This window comes from Podarcis cretensis, assembly GCF_951804945.1.
Source record: "Podarcis cretensis genome assembly, chromosome: 1".
Lineage (NCBI taxonomy): Eukaryota > Metazoa > Chordata > Lepidosauria > Squamata > Lacertidae > Podarcis > Podarcis cretensis.
This window is the reverse complement of record NC_137170.1, coordinates 29,917,737-29,933,034: the sequence shown is the minus strand read 5'-3', so window position 1 is coordinate 29,933,034 and position 15,298 is coordinate 29,917,737. Positions and strand designations below refer to the sequence as shown.

The window sequence follows — 15,298 nt, the reverse complement described above, 5'->3', positions numbered from 1 at the left end:
CTACAATGGAACAAGAGCAATGTCACAATAATTCTGAAAAGCTTTATTATTGCATGAAACAAGACTGACCAAATGCCTGCATCTTTTTTTCCCCCCTTCTGCAGCAAGGGACGAGAATGTAGCCACCTTCCGTGGTTCCGAATACCTTTGCTATGACCTCTCTCAGAACCCCATTCAGAGCAGCAGCGATGAGATCACACTCTCCTTCAAGACGTGGCAGCGCAATGGGCTTATCCTACACACGGGCAAGTCGGCCGATTACGTCAACTTGGCTCTGAAAGACGGCGCGGTCTCATTGATCATTAACCTGGGGTCCGGAGCCTTTGAGGCCATTGTGGAGCCAGTCAGTGGCAAATTTAATGACAACCATTGGCACGACGTTAAAGTGACGCGCAACCTGCGGCAGGTAATGGGGAAGGAGAGAGAATGCTGGGGAGGCTCCTCTCTACTGAATCAAAGGTTGGGGTAGATCAGTGGTTACAGGGCAACTGTTAGATAAACGGGGGCTCAGGGTGGGAACAGCCGAACATTTGCATCCTAGCCTTTCACAGTAACTGGAAGGAAAACAAGTGTTCATTAATTTACTGTAACTTAGCCTCATTGCAATATCTTCATTTCCACTTAATAATTTTCTGTCTTTCCCCCCTCCCTTGATTTGATTTAACAATACGATTTTGTGACTTTACTTTCATCTCCCTTTTCCTTTGCTCTTTCCCCCTCCTTTTCTTTCTTTTTTATTATTTCCTTAATTACATTTCAATCTTATCAGTAATATTCTTGTTGCATTTAATTACAGTAGGAATGGAGACTGTTTTCTGCAGCTGCTTTATCCGCTCCCCTTTTTCTTCTTTTATGTCCTGTGAATTGATTTAACCATTTCCATAATGCCATTACTCAAATGCTGTAAGGACCCAGTCCACTTGGACGCTCTCTTGTGCAAAACCTGGTGCAACCAATGCAAGGATATTTCAAGAAGGGTTGTGCAGGAGAACCTCCCAGTGACCTGGGCCCATAAAAGCCTTTGTTTCTGCCTCTCCACCCTCTTTTTTTTAAGTTTATTTTTGTGTGTGCTAGTTACTTATTTTAACCTTACGCTCCTGACCCTTAACAGGCCGTACTTCTTCCAGATCTCCCTATTTTCTTTGTTTTGGTTTTCGTTACGAATCTACACTGTTGCTTCTTTTCTCTCTGTCCACTTTTCCCTGCGAGGACTTCAAAAGACCTACTAATCAAAGCTACCATGGAAGAGGCTCTACAATGGTTGATGTTGCCCTTTTGCAACTTCACCTGTTGCTCTTCTAAGCAGACAGACCAGGTGATGTGCTCACTTAGACAGCTATTTAATATCACAACTTTCTCATAAAATATAAATAAGAACTTTTAATAGGTAGGATTCATTTAAATAACCTTGCTTCTGAAAGCTGGTGAAATATATCAGGCCACGGGGTCATCTACATCATGACAAATGGAACTTTATGTTGTATATGTAAATCATCTTGATTAGGTAAATGTTGTGTAAAATAGCTTGTAAGCTATTATTTCTTTCAAATTAATTCTTTAAAGTGCTGGGTGGTGATTGTTTTTAATGCAAACATTTAGACCGACACTTGTTGATGCAAGCAAAACATAACCTATTTATTTTGCTTGCTCATATGAATGTTAACACCAATCATTTTATGCAACTTTATGGACTGAAAAAGCTGCCTTCAGGGAACATTTATACTAATAGAAAGTAATAATCCTCATGCCTAAGGACATTAACTAATTACAGTCAAGGGCCAGGAAAATCTTTTTTTCCCTTGGGCATTGCCTTGCATAATTAGGTTCAATTTCCAGAGCCTTCCAGTACCAGCAGTCCTTAAGCACAATCAGCCACTGCATTCTCATTTCTTTTTCAGAAACATTAGATCTGTAGGTCCTAGGATGCCTTTTTCCCCGTGCATTACAATATTTTTTGTGCCGCTTGAGATATACTTGAATGATTCAATGCTCCAAATGTAATAAATATAATTATCTTACCTGCAGAAACATTTAATGTGGAATATACTTACAGAAGAACAATCTGTAAAGCTGATTCACTTTTCATATTGCAATTCAAAATGAGCAGCAGCCCTGTTTTTAAAGAGAAAAAAAATGAATAAGAGGATTCGTAATTGCCAATGAAAGCCTTTTCCTTTTTATGCTGTCCTCCTTGAATATAAGTAATTGAAAGCCATACCAGATGCAAGGAGTGGTTCGGCATCTATCAGTTAGCTCAGATCCACTACGAAATTTCAGTTACAGAACAAGAACAAGAACAGATTCTGCATAGGGAACAAAATGCCTAGTCCCTCTCATCCACTCCCTTTTTACCAGTGATTTGAGGTATGCTAAGATTTAGAAGGAAAGCACAGAGTATGCCTGCTAGCAGTTTAAGTATCCCTAGTTTCTGTAAAGATTTTACTCTCATTGTTCACTGCCAAGTGTTACACTTACTGGCAGGGAGTTCTACAAACAATGTGTGTGTGTAATGTTGCTCTTTATTTACAGAAGAGCTGCAAATTAATTTTACTTCTCACCTTGCAGCATAATATAAAAGGATAAGCATTTTCCCCAGGCCACCCAAGATCTTATATAGTTCAGCCATATCTTAGAATCATAGAATCACAGAGTTGGAAGAGACCACAAGGGCCATCGAGTCCAACCCTCTGCCAAGCAGGAAACACCATCAGAGCACTCCTGACATATGGTTGTCAAGCCTCTGCTTAAAGACCTCCAAAGAAGGAGACTCCACCACACTCCTTGGCAGAAAATTCCACTGTCGAACAGCTCTTACTGTCAGGAAGTTCTTCCTAATGTTTAGGTGGAATCTTCTTTCTTGTAGTTTGGATCCATTGCTCCGTGTCTGCTTCTCTGGGGCAGCAGAAAACAACCTTTCTCCCTCCTCTATGTGACATCCTTTTATATATTTGAACATGGCTATCATATCACCCCTTAACCTCCTCTTCTCCAGGCTAAACATGCCCAGCTCCCTTAGCCGTTCCTCATAAGGCATCGTTTCCAGGCCTTTGACCATTTTGGTTGCCCTCCTCTGGACATGTTCCAGTTTGTCAGTGTCCTTCTTGAACTGTGGTGCCCAGAACTGGACACAGTACTCCAGGTGAGGTTTGACCAGAGCAGAATACAGTGGCACTATTACTTCCCTTGATCTAGATGCTATACTCCTATTGATGCAGCCCAGAATTGCATTGGCTTTTTTAGCTGCCGCATCACACTGTTGGCTCATGTCAAGTTTGTGGTCAACCAAGACTCCTAGATCCTTTTCACATGTACTGCTCTCAAGCCAGGTGTCACCCATCTTGTATTTATGCCTCTCATTTTTTTTGCCCAAGTGCAATACTTTACATTTCTCCCTGTTAAAATTCATCTTGTTTGTTTTGGCCCAGTTCTCTAATCTGTCGAGGTCGTTTTGAAGTGTGATCCTGTCCTCTGGGGTGTTAGCCACCCCTTCCATTTTGGTGTCATCTGCAAATTTGATCAGGATGCCCTTGAGTCCATCATCCAAGTCATTGATAAAGATGTTGAATAAGACCGGGCCCAAGACAGAACCCTGTGGCACCCCACTAGTCACTCTTTTCCAGGATGAAGAGGAACCATTGGGTTCGGTCAGTCAGCCAGTTACAAATCCACTGAGTGGTAGCATAGTCTTCTCTCTCTCTTTTTCTCCCCTAAGTGTAGCAGCAAGTGAGGCAGTGTAGCTCACCTGGCTCAATACGGAGTGTCACTGCCAGTTACCTAGAGGGAGAGGAGGAGTGGCAGTGAGGCGCTTGGCACAGGTATTCTTGCAAAACCAAGCTGACTGCTATGGATTCCAAATTCACGCTAGCAAAATGCCCATTTTCTGGATGGACAATGGAAGGTATGTGCACCTGGGAAGTGTCCCTTCCCTCTTCATTCCAGGGAGCCCTTCCACCCATTGTCAAGGATAAAGGCATGCTTGAGGGCTCCCATGTTTCCCCTGCTCCTGCCAGGGCCTCCCAGCTGGGTTTGGGAAGCTGTGCGCCATTTAAAATGTCTGGGGCAGTTGAGCCAAGATGGGCACCAGGACCAGCGAGCCCTGGCAGCTGCCCAAGGTTGTGGAATAGTGATGCCAGCCTTGGATCAAAGACAGATTTTGTCCCCCTTGCAATTGTCATTCCCTGGTGCAGCACTTTTGTTACTTCCATATATGTTGATAGCTGACATTAGTTCCTATGGAGGAAACTCAGGAGTTGTATTAAGGGACACTATCTGGGTGACAACTAGCCCAGCACTTTGTTGCTGGTGACCCAACTTTAGACTAACTCCAGTCATTGAGAACCGAGGCCACGTATTTCTATTTGCATAGTTGCATCCTGAGTCCTTGGTTTTCACGTGAGTGTCAAAAACCGGCTAATACATCTAGATAAAGGTGCGGTTCAAAAGCACACTAGTGCAAGCAGATAAATAGGTACCGCTGCGATGGGAAGGTAAACAGCATTTCAGTGTGCTCTGGCTTCCATCACGGTCTTCTGTGCGCCAGTAGCAGTTTAGTCATGCTGGTCACATGACGCAGAAAGCTGTCTGTCGACAAATGCCAGCTCCCTCAACCTGAAAAGTGAGATGAGTGCCACACCCCATAGTCACCTTTGACTGGACTTAACTGTCCAGGGGTCCTTTACATTTTTACCTTTCACACTAGTATATGGGGGTTTGGTGGTGATCAAAATGCCCTTAGGATGATGCACCAGTGTCTCATCTCCACCCCCAGTTTTGACCCTATCCAGTCAAGTTCTATGTCATCAAGTAGCAATGAGCAACTGTACCTCATCTCTTATTGTCTTTGGTATGGCACTATTCTGCTGCACCAGTGTGGCAATTCACATTCACAATACTAGCAGAATGTCACTATATACTTTTAATCTCTTATTGACCATCAAAATGTTAGATTTGAGGCATGGCTTCGCTTTGCGACATTCATGTTTCCTTCCTCCTTAATAGGTAGTGTTTGCATGCACATTTAGTCACTCTCTCTCTCTTTTTAATGTATCCTCTGCCAATTTCCTCTGTACCAAAATTAGACACATTGGTGTGTAGATTCCTGATTACCTTTGCAACCTTTTAATTAGATTTGCTTATATTAGCTTCCTTCCAATCCTCTGATATCAAGAACGATAGGAGAGATAAGGTACATACCAGAGCAAGTGATTCAGTCATTTCATGTTTGAGCTGTAAAAAATGCTGCTGCTGTAGTGACCGATTACTTTTTACTGTGGACGTTTGTCCTCAAACTACTTCCATGCAGTTTTCAGGGTGTAATGATTCCTTAGATTTGTTGCCTAAAGATAACACTTCAGGTATCCCTCTGAGATATATACAGTATATGTGTATATATATATTTGGAAGGCAGATATGGAGAGCCCTCTGGGATCTTTTTCAATCTCCGGAGAGACTGCAAAAGAGAGTCTGGGGGACAAATGAGTGTGCTGCTCCTCTGTAGGCCTGCTGCTAATCCATTATTTTTAGATAAACCCTTCTTGGTTTTGCTTAGCACAGGCTTACATTTAACTTCCTACAATGTAGTTATTCTCTAGTTTTCCAAATCTGGATCACATTTCCACTTTTTCAAGAATGCCACACTTGAAAGGATACATTTTCTACTCTAGCACTGCAAATCTTTTACTTCCACAGATCTGATGTATGTCTATGTAAGCAGAAATATAGCATGGTGTCAGGCTAAATTCTACTCAAAGTGACACCAGGCTGCTGGGTTGCAAATGAAAGCAATGTTTTGTTTGTTTCCACTGGATCACATGCATATGTAAATTTCATTCCTAATGCAGTGGATGGGCCTAATGATCCCATTTCATTCAGACATTCTCATCAGTCCAGTAAAGGACTGTCACCTCAAAATACAATTTTAAAATGTAACTTTATCAATTTTTATCCATGTTGTTTGTTATTATTATTATTATTTTTGACATTTTCAGGATGGCTGCTCTCTGAAATTCTCTCGCCGCTTCATTGACCATTTTGGTTAATGGTGTATATTATTTTTTCTGAGGCTGGGTGAGAATGACAGGCAATGGCCAAATGAAAATTAATCTTCCAGGCATGCCAGAACTTCCTATTCAAAATGCTGGGATCAAGGAGGATGACAATTAGGATTAGAAGTAGAGATCAGTTGTAAAAAATAAAATAAAGATCTCCCCTTCAGCTTGTCAGAAAGAGGTAATATAGGCACAGTCACAGAAGAAGGGCATGGCACAACTCTTTCTGGACTGTACCACTTCAAACATCTTTTGAGAGATCAGTGCTTCCCCATAAATAATAACACCGGCACATCAAGGACATTGCTAGTCCAGAGCCTCTCTTCTTGATGTACTAGTTTTCAGTGTGCAGGGAGATTTCTATGTTGAACATTCAAACATGGTATCCCTGCATCTGAAGTCTGAAATGGTTCCCACGGCAAGAGTTCACATCACGTGATTCTTCTGCATGTGTAAATTGGTTTGTAGTCAACACCAAAGCATCACCCTTTACAACTAAGCTTTTCTTGAGTAGTCATTGCAGTTTCCACGGTTAATTTACCTTGTTAAACGTTTACTTTTTAAAAATAGTAATATTTGCTAAAATATTAGCAAATGGGATACATTTTTTGTGGTAGGAATGGGATTTTTGATATTTTTCACCAGCACTTTCAGAAGAGGGTTAGTAATAGGGGTTGCTGTGTCCACCCTATTTAAACATTTAAACAGGCAGAGCAGGGCAGCACAAAAACTGGGATCTGTTCTTGTCTTGCTACTAACATTTCATAATCTTTGGTGACCCCTTTGCCCTGCTGCAATATTGGATGGTGTGGTGAGGCAGTTGCACTCATCTGAACTCTAGTTGGTTATGTCACTGCTGCTTACCAGAAGGTGGAGGAAGGGAGCAAGATGGGTGTTGTGGAAAGGCCCTGGCAGTGCCCCTGTCTGGCATTCCCACCGGTACACCTGCACTGTGCCAACTTCACAGCTGCCTCTCGCTCTACCTCCTGGTAAGCAGTCACAGTGCGACCAACCAGAGGTCAGATGAGCATCACAGCCCTAATGCACCATCTGCAACTGCCCTGCTATAACCCTTTTCTTCATTTATGGAGTGGAGGACAAGGATAATTGTGACACACCCTGCAGTACACATGGGGAAAGGCTTCCCTGAGTATTAATGACCATCATTCAAAGGGAAAGGGCATGATGGCATTGCAATTGCAGTTGTGCCATCTTATGTCCCAAACAGATATTGACTGAAAATCTAGATGCAACATACTGGGGCTGCTGTCTACTAAACAGATATGCAGTCATTTATTTTAAAAGCACATGGGAGTCCACTTTGTAACTGGTGGACTTACTCCGGCATTTTCAGTGTGTTTCAGTTTCAGAATGGGAACAGAGGACAGCTTTTCTCCTCGCCCTCTGTTGTCTCTGGCTGAAGGAGTTTGGTAGGTTTATGAAACACTGCAAAAGCCTGTTAAGCAGCCTTGCACTTAGCAACCTACCTGGCAAACATAGGTGACCAGGAATTCTATGGAGGAGAGTCAATAGGCTAGCAGAGGAGATAAGGGACTCTCCATCTTTGCTCCTCTGCACCTTTTATTATTCTGCATCTCTCCATAAGCCTAGCAGTGAGCAATAGATATACTACTCCCCACCTTCTCTCATAAAAGGACATGTTAAATTCTACCCATCTTTCCCCCTTCTTCCCAAAATATCTGATGCAAGCAGTCACCACGCCTTCCACATTTAGGCAAGCTTCTCCCCACCCTCCTGAGTACCGCAGGTGAGCTACACATCGTTTCTGTTAGTCCAACCTCTCATGTTCTGTATGTCTTTCCTGAGAGTCACCAGTTCAGCCGCTTTAAAGAAATCTGGAAATTGGGGGACGGGAAGGACCACCCCCAGGGAATCGTCAAGCAACAGCCTGCACCTGAGAGATATATTCGGTTGGTTAGAATAACTGAGCAGCGCTGGAGGGTAGCAGTGGCTGGAATAACTAGGAGAGAGAAATGGGCTTGGGTGGTGGGAGGAGGCAAGATTGGAATCACTCATGCTGGTGTATATTTATGCGGGGTTGAGAGATATGGATGGGGAATACATTTTTGATGGGCTTTTGGAAAGTAAGTATTGTTTATAATTTATCATTTTGATCCAGTTTGGGATGGGTTGGAGGGGATGGAGTTGGAACGTTGATAAACTTTCTTGGGGTGGGGTGGGCAGGAAGCAGAAAAATTAGAATGGGAAGGGTAGGCAGCTCCCTTCCTCCTAACAATCTATATGGCATGGTTCCCCCCAGACAGTCCTGCTCATATTGTCCTCTTCTCACTCTGTGTGTGTCGGGCGCCCCAAGCCTTTTTTTGAAAGACTAACACTAGACCATTCATGCAATGTGTCATTTTTACTAACCGACTAATGTACTAACACCCTAACGACTCATCTTTGCTTTTAGTTATTTTAATTAACAATCGTTCTGTTCACAATTTTTTAATTTCCTTTCTTCCCCCCTTTTCCGCAAAGCACTCAGGCATTGGACACGCTATGGTAAACAAACTACATTGTCTGGTAGATATCATTCTTATTGTCTCTTTTTTTGGGTTTGCCGTGTGTTACCTCCCTCTACCTCTCCATCCCCCACCACCCTGTTTTTCCCCTGACCCTTTATACTTACCATCCCCCTTTTTCTTTTCTTTTTCTTTGATTTTGCTGTAAATACCCTTTCTTCCTCTTTTTTTCTTTTTTCTTTAAAAAAACATTTTCTTTAAGAAAAAATAACACCAAGAAGCAAACAAACAAATACAACAGTTCTGGAAATGGGGTTTGGTCATCTTTCTTCATTGGCTTCTTCACGTCATTCATTTCTCCCCCTAAAAATATATTTTTAACTCTGTTTCCAACCCCTCAGTATTTTTGCAAACTCCTCTTCTACCTATCTTCTCTCTCTTTCCTCCTGGTTTTCTTTCTTTTGCGCTCTCTCATTCTGCCTCTGCATTTCTTTTGGATTCTCTGAAGGTTTTTAGCTCAACAACCATGTCAGGGCCTATAGTTTGTTGTGGTGAGGCTGGTCTTTCCCTCCCCTCATCCTTTTGTTGTGGCGACAGCTGTTGTAGGCAAAACTGGCCGGAGCATTTCCTGTTCTTTCCGCTTCTAACCCTCTTCCTCCTGCCGGCTCCTCTCCATATATTTTCTCTCTTTCTCTCCCTTCAACCTTCCACTTGCCATGGCCAAAAGGAGCTCAGCCAGTTGTTTGTTTCAGCGCATTTTCCGCATGGCATGCCCACCTCCTCAGTCCCCACTCGCCATACCGGAAGCCTCAATCTCTTTCCCACCATCTCTTTTCCAAGCCACAAATAACCTATTAAAACAAAACACACCTCATTTTCACTCCCTTCCTCCCCACCCTGCTCCCCCTCTGTCTCCCTTCACCCACCATGTGTTATGGGGCTTGGGATATTTTAGGCTACTTCTTTCTTTTTGCCCTATACCCCGTTTTCTGATAAGGTGTGGATGGTTTTTCTTTTTAAGTTTAGCTTAGCCCTTTTTTTCCTTAACTGCATGCAAGTGTGAAAAAGCCCTCTCTTTCTCTTTCAGAATCTCTCTCTCTCTTCTGAGCTTTGAATATCACTCGCATGGGTGTGTCAAAGTTTGGTGTGTGCAACTGTGTGTGGTGTGTGCATGTTGCCATTTTTATTTTGTTCTCTCTCTCTTTCTCTCTCCCGTTTCTCTAATTTGCTGGTGTGTGGTTGACTTTTTTCTTTTTTATTATTACTATCTTTCTGTTAAATCATATTCTCTCTCTCTCTCTCTCTCTCTCTCTCTCTCAGTTGCGGTCTTGGGTGGTGGGTGGTTTCTCTGTAGGTCCATAGCATGCTCCTCCATAATGTATTGAAAGTGAGACCCCTCCCTTCCCTTCCCTTCCCTTCCCCTCCCTTCCTGAATGCATGACTATCACCATACCGTGTGAGCAAAAAAAGAAAGAAAGAAGCAAAATCAAATATATCAACTTCGTCTTCATTAGTGTCTTTACTAACAATCGTAACTAACAATAATCACTACAAATAACAGCTAATTAATCATTTTTTAAATAAAAAAATCAGCTCTCAGAAGCTCTCAGAGGAACAGTTCAATTTTCTGGCCTGGTTAAACAACGGGAGCCATTGCGGCAGATTAGAATAGCTCTTCTCAGCTTTAGCGCTATTGAACTAACAGCACAGGTGACTGAGGAACTGAAGGGACAGGGCAAAATAGCAGACCAGAAAATGGAACTGAGCTGCACCGAGTAAACAAACCTCAGCGAAACATGTGTGAAAAGTTGCACAAAAAGTAGGGGAGATGACTTGCTCTTTCTAAGAACTGTAAGGTCATTGCTGGGAATTTTGTTTTTTTTCTTTTTTTCTTTTTTTTCTTGTCCATTGTGTCCTTCAAACAGGTGACAATCTCTGTGGATGGAATCCTCACCACCACGGGCTACACACAAGAGGACTATACCATGCTAGGCTCAGACGACTTCTTCTACGTAGGTGGGAGCCCCAGTACAGCTGATTTGCCTGGTTCGCCTATCAGCAATAACTTCATGGGCTGCCTCAAAGAGGTAAATGTTTCAAACTGTGGGCATTCTGTTTTTTGACAATTATGTACCCCAACCAAGTTTTCTGCAATTCCTTTACTGGATATTATATGTACTAATCGAGAACTACTGTAATTCCCTAGGCATTTCCCCTCATGTCACCAAAGCACTACCATTTGCACAATAACAGGGGACATATATGCAGGTTTGGGGCTCCTGCGCATTTTTCAGAAACATTAAAAAAAACTGTTGGTGAACTGTTGGTGAAGAAGAACCTTAAGGGGAGAACTGCAAAAGTCATCTACTCAGTGCATACAGAATGTTGGCAGGGGGGGGGGGAGGGCTGGGGATAATGAATAGGGCATTCTTGAAAATGGTGTGACTAATTGGCTGCAAAATGTGGGCTCCATACTCCAACTCTTTATTGCAATCTCACATATAGTTGAACCTCTAGGCAGCAGTGACAGTGACATCTGGGCAGCAGTAGTGACAGTAGTAAAGCAAGCCACTGTTACCATGTATTCCACAGCCAGGCCTCTGTCACTTGAACTAATTGCAGATTCAGCAGCTTACATTCAAATACATCAGCATCCGGTGAAGGCAAAGAGGGCCTAATCCACATACACATTTTGAGCTCAGGCTAGGGGGTGGCAAAGAGCAGATCTGAAAGCAAATGAAGGACAAACCAAGACACTTGAAAAAGGCTGTTGGGGTTGTTGTTTTTAAGATGATCCCAATTTGTTAGCAACTGTTGTAGACTTTATGAGAGAAAGAAGGGTTGCAGACTGAACCACAGGTACATATCATGGACTGAAGGGGAAATATTGCACAAGTGTGGGAAACTTCTTGAGCTCCAGCTGCTGTTGGACTACAACTCCCATCAGCCCCAGTAAGTGTGCTGAATGGCCAGAGATGATAGAAACTGTAGTTCAGAACTTCTTCACACCTGAAATAGTAGAATGTCATAGCAGAGAGTTAAAAAAGAAGCAGAGGAAAGGGACAGAGAAAAATGGTAAATGAAATAAAGGAGAAAACTCTGTGCATCATGAACTAAAACAGGGTTTGGGATTTTTAACCAGTCTGAGGGCGACGACTGCACTACGTCTAAAGAAAAATGGTTTTTTTGCAGGCACTGAAAATAGTACAATGAAGGCACTTGCCTGATATCAAAAGGCAGGGAGTTCCAAAGTGTAAGTGCTGCCACACTAAACGATTAAGTGCTTACAAATGCAGAACGGGTATTATGTGGCACAAGTAACAGTGCCCGTTCTACTGATTGAAGCAGACTAGGGGGTGTATATGGGGTAAGGCAATGTCTTAGGTATACTGGTCTCAAGGGCTTTTATATACTAATAGCAGCACCTAGTACGTGGCCTGGTAGCCAATTGGCAACCAGTGCAGATTGCTGAGCCTAGGTGCTTTATATACTGACAGGGTATTAATCCTTATTGTTGGGGCAGTGTCCTAGTTGGACCAGCCTCTACTGCCTTTACGTGTTTTTTGTTTAAAAAACAAAACAAAACAAAAAACCCAACCCAGCCCCTTCTGGTAAGGTCAAGTTGCTTAGTACACCATTAGCCCAGTGCTGGAAAGTTAAGTGCTAGATAAGACAGCTGAAACTGCCCCATCTCCATAATATTCAATGCTTCTAGCCCCCTTCTCAGTCTTAAGCCCAGAGGCATTGGAGATTATGAAGATAGCAACAGCTGTGGCCATCTGGCCTGTTACTTTTCCTTATGGTACTGTATATGCATGTATGCATGTATGTATGTATGTATGTATGTACAGTATGTATGTAATTAGGGATGCAAGCATCAGCCTCTGGCATTTGCCCTGCTTTGCCGGGTACTAATGCCAGGCCTGAGATCTGGCATATTTCACCTGAGGATTCTGGCCACAATAACCCCCCCCCAAAAAAACAAAAAAACAAAAAACTGGAGTAAAACTAGCAAGGAGTAGAGTGGTTGAAATGGTAACTGGCGAACACAGTACAAAAAGAGAATTGGGATGGCGTAATTGCACCCATTAAATCCATGCCTCCTTTTCTGATTATTAGCCATTTCAGACAGAATGGTTTTTGCATCCACTCTCTGAACAGATGATTAACGGTTTAATCTCTAATAACTTTACGTTTTATGGAACCCTGCTAGGATTCTGCATCTGGTGAGCCAAGCTATTTAAAGCTGTGTTAATTCTGTTAATTGCTCTACGTTTATTTGGATTGCTGGCACCTGCGGGCTTCGGGATAATGTTTGGGGTTTATAGTCTCCCTGCTCCTTGCTGAGGAAAACGGAGAAGGACATTTTCCTTCAGCTAGAACCAATGACCTTGGCAGAAGGTCCTGACTAAAAAATATTTGTCCTCAAGACTCCCTCTCCTACCACAGCTGAAAGCAATGATTTGTCACTCAGAGCACCGGATGTTGGCTTGGCTGGGGAGGCAGCCATCCTGTTTTGCATCCATTTGCTATTATAAAAAGGTGGTGGCCAGGGCATCAAGGAATGGTGCCAGAGCATTTGAAAGGCCGGTCAGTTTTCTCTTTGCATATCACACTCCCAAGCCAGCTGCCAGCACTCCATTTTCCCTATGCAAAGGGCCTGGGCACTTTGAAGACACAGATGTGTGTGCATGTGTTGCGGGGAAGCTTTTGGGTAATTTTTGAACCCAAACTGAGAAGAAGCAAAAGCATTAATTGCAAAGCAAATTAAGTCCATTAGATGTTTTTGTGCGTGCCAGTTGCCTGAAATTGGGGGCAGGGGGACTGTATAAACTAGCAAAGCTGTGCTAAAACCACTGCTGAGTAGAATATCTTAAAGGGGCTGAAATGGTCCATTGAGTGTGTGTCCCCCTCCTTCTTCCCTGATGAGACTCAAGGCATCTCACAAATAAAAACAAGAATGGCTAAAACATAAGAAAAACAATAATTAAAAAACAATTAAACATTAATAGAATTAAAACTACATGCATATATAAGATCTGTTTAAGACAAAACAACACAGCACTAGTGCTTTCATTAAAAGCAGTCAGTTTCAAAGCTCTGGAACAAGAAGTTTTTCACCTGCTGGCAGGAGGACAACAGGGAGAAAGCCAATCTAGCTTCTTCAGGGAGGGAGTTCCAGAGTCTGGGAGCAGCCACCAAGAAGACCCTCATTTGAAAATGGTGGCATGAACATCTTCTTAGGAATGAAATCCAGTAGGGGGGTGGTGGTGGTGGTTGTTGTTGTTGTTATTATTATTATTATTTACTTATGCAAACTTTCTCCTCTGAGATGATCACAGGAGCCAAGTCCTAGGGGCCAAGGGGCCTTCGCTCCACCCAATAAAACATTTGAGCCCCCCCCCCAAGTTGATGAGCATTGCCATTCAATCGTGTGCATGCACTGCGTCGTGTGATTATGTGGGGTGGGGTTTATCTGTCCGTCCCCCCATATTTCATTCAAGTTGGCACCCCTGGAGATGATCCATTCATAATGGGCTTCCAGGATTTGTTCCTGATAGTTGGTGTATCTTTGTGAAGGACTTGAGAGCCAGTGTGGTGTAGTGGTTAAGAGCGGTAGACTTGTAATCTGGGGAACCGGGTTCGCGTTTCCGCTCCTCCACGTGCAGCTGCTGGGTGACCTTGGGCTAGTCACACTTCTTTGAAGTCTCTCAGCCCCACTCACCTCAAGAGTGTTTGTTGTGGGGGAGGAAGGGAAAGGAGAATGTTAGCCGCTTTGAGACTCCTTCGGGTAGTGATAAAGCGGGATATCAAATCCAAACTCTTCTTCTTCTCTTCTTCTTCTTCATACAGTTATAGCAAATAGAGAGGTGTGCTAGCTCCATCTACTACAGAAGGTAGGGGCTTCTGGATCATGAATAAAGATCTGAGATGAAGGCAAGTTTGTAATTATACAAGGACATCAAGAAGACTACAAGAAAGTTAACTTGTCATGAGGTCTGGCTCATATGACATGCTAAGGCAAACTGTGGCTTAGTGAGACCACATGAGTGGAAAGGACCATGCAGTTGACTCCCAGCCCTTCTTGCTGCTAAACCTTGACTGTGCTGAGCTAAGCTCAGAGACCAGTTGCTGGGAATCACAAGTGGAGAGAGTGCTGATGTACTCATGTCCAGCTTGCAGGCTTCCCACAAGTATCTGGTGAGCTGGTATAAGAACAGGATGCTGGACTAGGTAGGCCATTGTCCTGGTCCACCCGGGCTCTTCTTAATATGTTAAAAGCTCAGATTTGGCTTAGTGTCTTGTCCAAACTGGGATTTGTGGCTAAGCTTTCTCCACAAAAACCACAAGCTGTAGCCAAGAACAAACCTTGGTTTGACTTAAGGTTCCTCTGCACATCCCTTCCTAAAGCCCCATCTTCCCACATCTATTTTATGTGTTATCATCAGTGGAACCATGCCGCAGCAAGTTGGCAACTGATCTCAAGTTCCATTATAACAGGACCATCCGCCTTGCTAATTTGTTTATTGGATCTAGTGTCCTGTTGCTCATATTGAAAATCGGCAGAAGTAAGGAAAGCACATGCACTCTGCTTGCTTCTGCTGGTGTAGCACCCTGCTTGTGGTTAACGCTTAGCTGGAATGAAATATTCAACGCAGCAATAGAGAAATTAAAATAAAAATTTATTTGTCAGACAAATAAATGATAGGCACAGTGGTATATGGTTACCAAAGCTCTGCCCCCTCCAGCCCTGATGGCCAGCAC

The 15,298-nt window shown here is 43.1% G+C and overlaps 1 protein-coding gene across 8 annotated transcripts in view; it reads left to right on the top strand.

Moving 5' to 3' along the window:
* The window catches only part of NRXN3 (neurexin 3), a 1,235,498-nt gene that overhangs the window by 336,355 nt on the left and 883,845 nt on the right, over positions 1–15,298 (top strand). For 4 of the 8 annotated variants that reach the window (XM_079988538.1, XM_079988533.1, XM_079988541.1 and 1 more), the window contains 3 exons: positions 105–406; positions 8,550–8,573; positions 10,459–10,620. In XM_079988538.1, coding sequence (XP_079844664.1) covers positions 105–406; positions 8,550–8,573; positions 10,459–10,620 — 488 coding nt within the window. The remainder of the gene's footprint in view (positions 1–104; positions 407–8,549; positions 8,574–10,458; positions 10,621–15,298) is intronic. The other 4 variants (XM_079988539.1, XM_079988544.1, XM_079988542.1 and 1 more) reach the window with 1 other exon arrangement.